The sequence below is a fragment of the Lepisosteus oculatus genome, chromosome 2 (genome assembly GCF_040954835.1).
Source record: "Lepisosteus oculatus isolate fLepOcu1 chromosome 2, fLepOcu1.hap2, whole genome shotgun sequence".
Taxonomy (NCBI): domain Eukaryota; kingdom Metazoa; phylum Chordata; class Actinopteri; order Semionotiformes; family Lepisosteidae; genus Lepisosteus; species Lepisosteus oculatus.
Window position 1 is genome coordinate 57,879,012 of NC_090697.1, and position 9,598 is coordinate 57,888,609.

The window sequence follows — 9,598 nt, forward strand, 5'->3', positions numbered from 1 at the left end:
AGGAAAGTATTATGTACGACATGTTAATCAGAATTCTTAATTTTTATACTGTAAGTATAATTCTGCTAAACTTTTTTTTTCATGGATGATAATTTCAGATATATCATTTAAATTGTCATCTGTAGTGTCATTTTCATTTGTAGTTTTATTGCTGTTTTAATTAGTATTAGCTATCGAATTGCTATTATATAGCTATTGCTATTCCTATGTGTGGTGAGAAAGAAGACAAAAGCAATCACACACCACAGAAATAAAAAGGTTGTCAGATATCAGCTAGACAAAATAGGATTTGTTGACAATAACACAAACACCTAGTGAGCTATCACCTATTGCAAACTATAACTGAGTGAGCTGCCCCATGAAACCATTGCTCAGTAGGATTCTCTGTATTAGCACCATGCTCATTCTGTCTTATAGCACCGTCACTCAGTGCGCTGAATTATATAACCTTCATTTTTTTATTCGCTCATATGCGTCTTGGTAGCCTCATCTTAAACATTCCAACTGGTAATGTGTGCTAAAAAAGGTTACTTTGCCAAAAAGGTGGTCCAACGTCACATTTGCATTCAGCTTTCATTCTTCCTTTTCATTTCCAATATACTCAGTCATCTAATTGTTCTCGTCTTTTTGTCTTTTTTGCCTCAAATGTCACCAGACACCACTGGCACATATTGTATATTTGTTACATTTGACTTCTATAAGATTTTATAAATGTAGTTCAGTTTTTTTTATAAAAGTAAATTAGGTCGAGCCTAACTGCAATAGAAAATATTATTCTACAACCTGGTAGTGACATTTTTTTACATATGCTTTATTTTGCAGCTACACTACCTTAGGTTGCCTAAAGATATAAGTGAAGATTATGTGATTTTAATGGATAGCACTGTGTCAACTGGAGCAGCTGCTCTGATGGCAGTGAGAGTATTGCTGGTAAGTAAACTTCTTTAGTACTTGTACTTAGTCTCTGCTTTCTGAGCACCAGCTGGTATGAATGTGCAGAGCACACAATGGGGAAATGAAGTAAATTCACTATTTGCTACAGTAAATGTCTAGTTAATAATAATCCAGAGGAAGCCCTGAATGGCACTTCTTTAAAGTGTCTTTATAGACTGAGGTTGTGTTAAGTCCACCATGCAGATTTCTACAAACTCAAGCCAACTACAGATAAATACATGTAGCACCCTCACTTTTCCCAGCCAAATCTGTACCATGTTACTTTCTCACCAAATCACACAGCATTAAGGTTTGTGCCCAGCTTGTTGGAACAGAATAGACACTCGGGATTTGATGTTAGCCCAAGTGAACCTGCATACCATTTTAAATTACTGTAACTCACAAGTTCTTAACACAGAGCTTTCTGGTTCTTTCTGGTCACATATGGCAGCATAGTTTTTTTCTTTGTGAAGAAAAACCTACGAAAATGATTAATTGTATATTTATATTTAAAGATAACAATTTGAATTAAAACTAACAGGATTCAAAGAACATGTCATAGCATGCCAATGATGTGTTTCACCTCAATGAGTCAAAAGATATCTTTTAATACAGCCTGGGAACCTGTGTTTTGCTTTCACTTCATATAACCGTAGCTGTAGAAAACATAAGATCTGACACGGCGAGCGCTGATTAGCCATGACACCTCCAGAGAAGTTCTTTGTAGTAAACCTGTTTCCATGGCTTACCCAGTAAAGTAATCCGGGGCATTTCTTCTAATGTCCATGTAGGATCACGACGTGCAGGAGGACAAGATCTTCCTGCTGTCTCTCCTGATGGCAGAGATGGGGGTTCATTCTGTGGCATATGCTTTCCCCAAAGTGCGCATTATCACCACAGCTGTGGACAAAAAGGTCAATGACGAATTCCACATAATTCCCGGGATAGGTGAGCACCAGTATTTGTCCAGGCTGCGATCATTCATAACTTAAGTCCACCATCCCCTTTTGGGGTCCAGATCTACGGTATCAATTCATCTACCATGCTCTTATTGAAAGTGGGATGTTTTCTATCATCAGAGGTATAGTTTTGCTTCTTTATTGTAGGTTGTCTCTGATGTTTCTTTAGTGGGTGTTGTGTCCTGATATCATTGTAATACCACTAGCTCTGCTTGAGCTAAAAGTGTGAGTTAACGTGGTATTCATCGCATTTAAAATTGCAACAATTTGGGGGTTGCTTTGTCCAGGATAGTCTATCTCTGATAGCCCTAGGGCATTTTTTCAGTACTGTTTTTGATACAGCGGTGTTAATTTCCTGTCTGGTTGTTTGTCTTTTGCAGGTAATTTTGGAGATCGGTACTTTGGCACAGATGCTCCTTCGGACTGGTACGAGAGTGACGAGGGAATGGACTATTGAAAAATTTGAACATAGCCAGGAATACTGCATGAGCAGCACATTCTTAAAAAGTGACTGATGTTCAAGAGGTGGAAAATTGTAAACCAGCTCTTGGCTTTACCTTATTTTACGCCATATCGTTTTTACCATGTTTACTAGAATGGGGATGTAAAACATTTATTTTAAGGTCACAACTGAATTTTTTTCTATAGTATCCAAAGGACAGAACTTGAAGTTTCCTTAGCCACAGTACTGTACCTTCCAGACTCTCCCAAATCAGTTGCAGGTTTATGCTTTCATTAATGACTAAAGGGAACCAGGTATGTTATGATTGGCTGATCCCATACCTTTTAAAGTGGATTTTTTCCATCAGTGAAAAATCTTCAATTACTTCCATATCTCAAAGCTTACTTCAATAATAGCCACACAAATTAAAAGCCTGGATTCTGTGCTTAGTTCCGCCACAAGTGTGGCTGCCATTTTGGAGCTCCTCTCCATATTTACCATGACAGTCAACCAAAATGGTGGGGGAAAATTAAAAGTACTGTAGAAAACAGAAAATGCTTTTTTCAATAAACACCAATTCTGTGTGTGTTCATTTTCATTAAGATAAGAATCTGTGATTTGCACTGTAAGGATGGCAGATGGTCCACAGAGACTACAAATAACAGGATTTTTGCATTTTCTGAAATAAGGTGTCTCCTGCAGCAAAGTACTGCTGTGCACAGACACATATTTACAGTACATTGAAGATTAGAGTTGCACAAGAGGAGGAATAAAACATGTAAGATTGCACAGTATATGTATAGAGATAAATCCATAAATCTAGACCTTTGAAAGAATGGCCTGCACTCTGGGACCACAGTAATTGTTTTTTTATCCGCCTGTGCACTATATTCTGATTATTTGTAGTTCCAACCACAGAACTTCCTTGGGAGTCAGAAGGCAGGGTTGATCATTTTTAGTCACTGATGTGTAAAATTAACTGAAGCTCAGTTCTTGAAAGGCCTGCCATTTGGGGAGGAATAAATGTTTCCTAGCTTGTAAAATGAAACTTGAGGTTTAAACTGATCTGTTCTTATATTATTGTCGAACTGAAGACTTGTAAATGTGTTGTCACAAATTATTTTGTAGGCACTGTCTGTTGTTTCTGGGGTAAATACTTGAATTGACCTTTTTTTTGTCTTTTGTAAATTATTGCTTTGTTCATTATTTTATTTAATGTCTTTAGGTTGTATGTTTGTAGTTAATATTGTCTTTAAAAGACATTAGCTGTTCTTAGAATGTGTTTAAGAAAAAATGTTCAAAGAACCTCACTATCTATAAGTATAAGTAATATACTACAGGCTTTGAGCAGTTATGGTTTTGGTGGCACATACAGTATGTTTCTCTGTACAACTTCCTTAGCATTAACAAAGCTGTAAGCCTCACACTCATTGAAAGGTTTGAAACACCAATGCTTAACTGCACAGAATTTAAGCAGTACTGTTCTTGGTTCTGTTTATTGTTTTTCTCTAGCTATTACTGCATCTGATTTGTATGATCATCATAGAAAACATGAACACTTGAAAGACAAGAAAAACGATTGCTCAACTGAGGAAACGCCAATAAATAGCTGTTTTCAAACATTTTTTAAAAAGACTAGTGTAGTTGAAGTGTAGTAGTGGACATTAGGTAGTAACCTGTCCCCATCTTCAAAATGATCAAATAACACTATTTAACTGTATTCTGTTTTACCATTTGACACATAGACACATCTTAGGTTGTGTGGAATTTTGGATTGTGAATTTAAAAAAGACCAAGCTTTATATTGACCAGAAATGGAATTTGTGTGATTACTTAACCTGTAGCTTGGATCTCTTGACCAAAGGGCCCAAATAAGACTGTGATTCTGAGCTACTGTACACTGTTTTTGATTCATTTATTGGCACGTGAACTAGACTTTTGTGTCTGAGGATGTGAGACCTCCATATGTGTCAGTTTTTCATAGAACGTTTTCCTGAACAGTACTTCATTATTATCCAACTGTATTTCTGTTAACTAAAATAACTTTTCCTATTGCTTCTACCAAGTGTGGACTGTATTTTTTTAAAATATAGCCACATCTTTCAGTATTTGTTTTAGAAATAGTTCTTCTAGCGAAGGGTAGGTGTCATAGGTGTCATTTTCTTTGGCCAAAGACAGGTGAGTTGGTGTTGACATTGAGGCTTTCAACATGTTTGCAGAAGAACAGGGTGTGATTGTGCTTATTTCAACAACTCTATCTTGAAAACTATACACATCGGTGTGAAATGTGCTTACCATGAGGACAGTGGGAAAGACATTCTGTTCTCACTCTGTTCCACACTGGGCAGATTCAGACAGCCGTGTACCATGTTCTCCCATGAATGCAAACCATTATGGGGGCAGTGATGGTTGCATTGTGCTGATGGTTACATATAGCCTCTTTGTGTTTATCACTATGGAAATCAGTCTAGATCTAATATATTTCTGTTTCCTAAATTGAATTCATCTACACTGAGCTCTTTTATCTGGACATTTTATTCTTTATGTAATTTCCAAGATTGAGAGTTATGTCTTGTGAAACAGTCTTTAAAGGGATTCTGTATGAACTGCATGATCAAGTCCTCATTGTGTGTGCTGTTGTGAGTTGTGTTTGACCAAAAGAAAATGGGACAGAGAAAAATCCTTGAACATTGAAATGTTATCTTTGTCTTCATGAGTCATTCCATGACATTTTGTTAAAACATACATCTCTTTCCTCATGTTTGAAGCCTTTATTTATCTGTAGTTTTAATTTTTATCTTGTTTTATGTTAAAATAAATATTACCAATGTTATCGGTGTTCTCTTTAAATCTTATGGTCCTACATCTGCAAGCATATTAGACATATTTTGGGCTGCAAATAGGGGTTATTAATGTTTTATTCAGAACTTACTAAAGTGTGATACCAAACATATTCAGATGTGTATTTTAGTGTACATTTTAAAAATGAAGAAATAGAACTAACATTCTATATTTTAAGTATTTTTTACTATATAATATTGTTCTTATCTGTATCAGTACTACTTTTTATGTTTATCTAACATAAATGTTTATATGTTTTTTGGTATCCTTCACCCTAGTAAGTTATAAAAGTGTTCTAGTGAGTCATGTAAAATACAGGAGGGTAGCTGTGTGAGCATGCGTAGGCTGCAAAGGATCAAGTAATAGGTTTATTCCATGCTGAAAGGAGAAGAAAGAAAACACAACATTTAGACCGTGGAGCCTTCTTCAGGTGAGGTGACACCTGAAGAAGGCTCCACAGACGAAATGTTGTGTGAAAAAAATGGCATTTTTTCACGGAACTGCAAGGGGAAACATGCCCTTATTAGCTCTCGTCATTTAAGGAGTTTAATCTTGGTGTGATAAAATAATGAACATGTTTCACCCAGTCTCCTACAAACGCTACTGACTTTGGTTAGGAACGGTTTTGTCATGTGAAGTTAGTTTTCCACAGCATTAGCAAATTCTTAACTATTTCAAAGAAAATAAAATGTGGGAAATAATTGAGTCCTTATTTTTTATCTTGTCCACACCTTATGCATTATTTAAAACGCACTTACTGCCTTCATGTGTTTTTGAATTTGGTAATTAAGGGAAATGAGTTGAAAGAAATGAGTAATGGAAAAAAAATAACCCCTTTTCACCCTTGACTACTGCAGAGTTTTGAAGAGCCAGAAATGGATGGATCTGGTGAAGCTGTTTAGATCAGCAGTGTGTTACAGTAACATGTGTTAACATACTGGACTTGAAAGGCTGGTATAATATTAAATTTACGGGGGAACCAGGTGGCACGGTCACACACTGGTTAACATTGCTGCCTCATAGCACAGGGACACCGAGTTCAATTCCTGGGGTGCTATTTGCATTGATTTTGTATATTTGTGTGGGTTTCCTGTGCTCAGCTTTTATCCCACAGTCCAAAGACATACTGGTACAGCACGTTAATTGGCTTCTGGGAAAATTGGCACTGGTTGTAAGTATGTGCACATTTGAGTCTGTGTGCGCCCTGTGATAGACTGGTGATCCCGCCTTGTGCCTGTTGCTTGCTGGTATAGGCTCAGGCTTCCCCACTACCATTTATTAGATAAAGCAGAAACTGGATGGACGGAAGAAGGGGTTTAAGATTTTTGGGGAGTTCTAAATTGGATACAACAGGTGGTATGTCTGCAGCTTTATACATCATTTTCTGTGCTCATTAATAATGAAATTAAACAATGTAACTAAAAGTGTTTTTTTAATCAAGGAAACTACATTGCATTTGTGTCTGTCTTGCGATGTTCTGATGTCCCATTCAGAGTGTACTCTGCCTTGTTTAGATTGGCTCTGGCACCCCCTTGGAAGAATTGGATTTTATCTTTTGTATAACATACAGTACTTGTAATCTTAACATTGCTAATAGGCCTATATCTTTTTTGTAACCTAACTGGAACTGGAAGCCTTGATGACTACATACATACCTATAAATGTTGCTTACACTTGACGTTTTATTTTTTCCCTATTCTTCAAAACATGTCTTTGTAATTCTGGTATAAAAAATGTAGACTGCTGACAGTTAAAATTACGACTATTGGGTTTTACATATTAAGACATATCTGACGGCTCATACCTTCACCTAGTCTTCACCAAGGCCTAACAGTGGATAAATCTAACCTCATGTGACAAAGAGTGAACACAGATTTTACTTTGTCTTTATTTATCTAACAAAAAAAAAACCTTTAGCAGTGAAAACTTGAAGTTAACATTTCCTGTAAGAGTATATCAGACTCTCACACTGCCTGGGAGGAATTCTGGCCAACTGCAACTTACAAAACTGCTTCAGCTCGGTGATGTTTAAGGACATTTGTTTATGCACAGCTCTCTTCAAGTCCCACCACAGCATCTCTGTTGGTTTGAGGGCTGGACTTTGACTTGGCCATTCCAAAATCCTATTCTTTTTCAGCTATAGATTCACTGGTGTATTTTGGATCATTACCCCTGTTGCATGATCCGCTATCAGTTAAGCTTTAGCTGTTGAACAGATGGTCTCTTATAGAATGTGCTGATATGGAGAGGAGTTCATGCTGGACTCAATGATTGTGAAGCTTCCAGGTCCTGCAGCTGCAAAGCATATCCAAACCAATACCCCTCCACCACAATGCTTGATGACTGGTATTAGGTTCTTGTGGCGATACACAGTATTTGGTTTTTGCTAAACATGTCATTTTGCATTACGGCCAAACAACTCCATTTTGGTCTCATCTGTCCAGAGGACATTGTTCCAAAAGTCGTGTGGTTCATTCAGGTGCTGTTTTGCAAACCTAAGCCATACAACAATGTTCTTTTTGGAGAATTTATGTATTTCAACCTAGGTATGATGTGTTACCGTAAATCTGAATGCTCCAGACCAAACTGACAAAGTTTCTGATTTTATATACAGGTGGAAGCACTTCCTTATGATCAACTAATTTACACTTGTGCACTTGTTTAGCAGCACCTGATTCTAATTACCTTCCTAACTGATATGGAAGCAGTTGGGGTGCACTTACTTTTTCACACAAGGCTTCTGAATGTTGCATAATTTTTTAAATAATAGCAAAGTAAAGTTTGTGTGTGTTATCTATTACATGAGGTTAGATTTCTCTACTGTTAGGACTTGGTGAGGTGTAGGTAAAGGTCAAATATATCTTAACATGCAAAATTATAGAAACATAAGAGGGTGTACTTTTAATAGAATAAGAGTCCAGGCTGCAGAGATGAAGCATCAGACCTTTATTTCAGCTGAAACTCAGGCACCATACAGCAGCACTGAGAGTAAACATTTTTCTCGCCCCCAGTTCCTGTAGCTACTGTAGTTTTCCTTTATAGTCAGATACAAACAAGTCTAGCGAAAACCGGAATTCAATGGCGACTTCAATGTATGCCCTCATCCTTCGATTAAAAAGGCTGTTGGAGTGCTTTCTGCCTCCCTTTTTCCTTCTCTCCCTTATAATTTGTTGACAGTCAGCAGTCTGCATATGACTATCAGAATAACAAAGATGTTAAGCGTAAGCATATACTTTTTATAGGTATGAGGCCATCGATGTTTCTAGTTACAGTTTAGTTTCAAAAAAGATATACAGCAGTTGGCAACGTTCGGATTAAAATCCAGTCCTTCTCCTGTGACCTGGAATTGGAAGAAGCAGAAAAGAAATGTATGGGTGGGAACCATGTTGCTCATTTAATCAAGATTCCTCCACACTAAATTCTTGAACTAAAAAGCGTGAATAATTAGCATGGCGGCACGCTCGTTGGTACAGTATTTCTGCTTCACAGTGTTGTGTACCTGGGTTCAATTCAGGACATGGGAAGCTAATCTGTGTGGAGTTTATGTGGGTTCTTGCCAGGTTTTCTGGTTTCCTTCTAGAGCCAAGACGTTCTGGTTGGTTAGTTGGTTCTGGCAAAATTGGACCTGATGTGTGTGTTTGTGTCTGTATGTGCCTTGCCACAGAGTCCAGAGTGTTCCCTGCCTTTTCTCCTTGCTTGCCGGGTTAGGCTTCAGCTCCCCTTTGACCCTGAAGAAGGAGAGAGAAAATAGTCTGATGGAATAATTAGCATCTGAACTGATGACACTGAAAGACTGCCAACAGGTACTTCTTTAAAAACGTATTAATTTGGACATCTGACAGGTGAAATTAAAGTCATTTGCATGTTGACAACAGCAGTAGAAATCATTTTTCCACATCTCTGTACAGTATTTCGCAAAATTATTTTCTGTAATTGGTCAGGCTAATTAGTATCGGTACTGTTACATTGCCTTAGTCCAAGTAGAAAATACCCACTTGCATTTTTAAGCTTTTTATGCTTCAAGTAAAATAAAATAAAAAGGATTTTCAGAATATAATCCTCTCCAAGACAACGAAATCACGGAATACAGAACATTCACTGTGTAATATAGGAAGCAGTAAAATAGTTCAATATTTCACATATTTTCCTTCACTTTTGGTGTCCCAGATGAAATTTTACACACAGAACAGAGGTCCAACACCCAAATACTGCTTTTTTGGGTACCTTAGATAAGAGGGTGCAATGAAATGAACTATTGGATGTAAGCTTTAGTCATGGTTGTAGCGCAGGTCTCAGGAAACAAATGGAGATTCATTAGAAAGAATTCAACGCGTTTCAACTATAATGTACGCAGACAATACGAAGCATTCTGTGATGCAACCATTTTGACTTTATCCCCCACTAGAGGGCGACAGATACCAAG

General features: G+C 37.3%; 1 protein-coding gene across 2 annotated transcripts in view; it reads left to right on the forward strand.

Moving 5' to 3' along the window:
- Positions 1-5,167, forward strand: part of LOC102698802 (uridine-cytidine kinase-like 1) — a 45,294-nt gene extending 40,127 nt beyond the window's left edge. For both annotated transcript variants that reach the window (XM_015345357.2, XM_015345364.2), the window contains exons 13-15: positions 823-930; positions 1,725-1,881; positions 2,273-5,167. In XM_015345357.2, coding sequence (XP_015200843.1) covers positions 823-930; positions 1,725-1,881; positions 2,273-2,349 — 342 coding nt within the window. In that variant the 3' untranslated portion in view covers positions 2,350-5,167. The remainder of the gene's footprint in view (positions 1-822; positions 931-1,724; positions 1,882-2,272) is intronic.
- Positions 5,168-9,598: the final 4,431 nt, after the last annotated feature.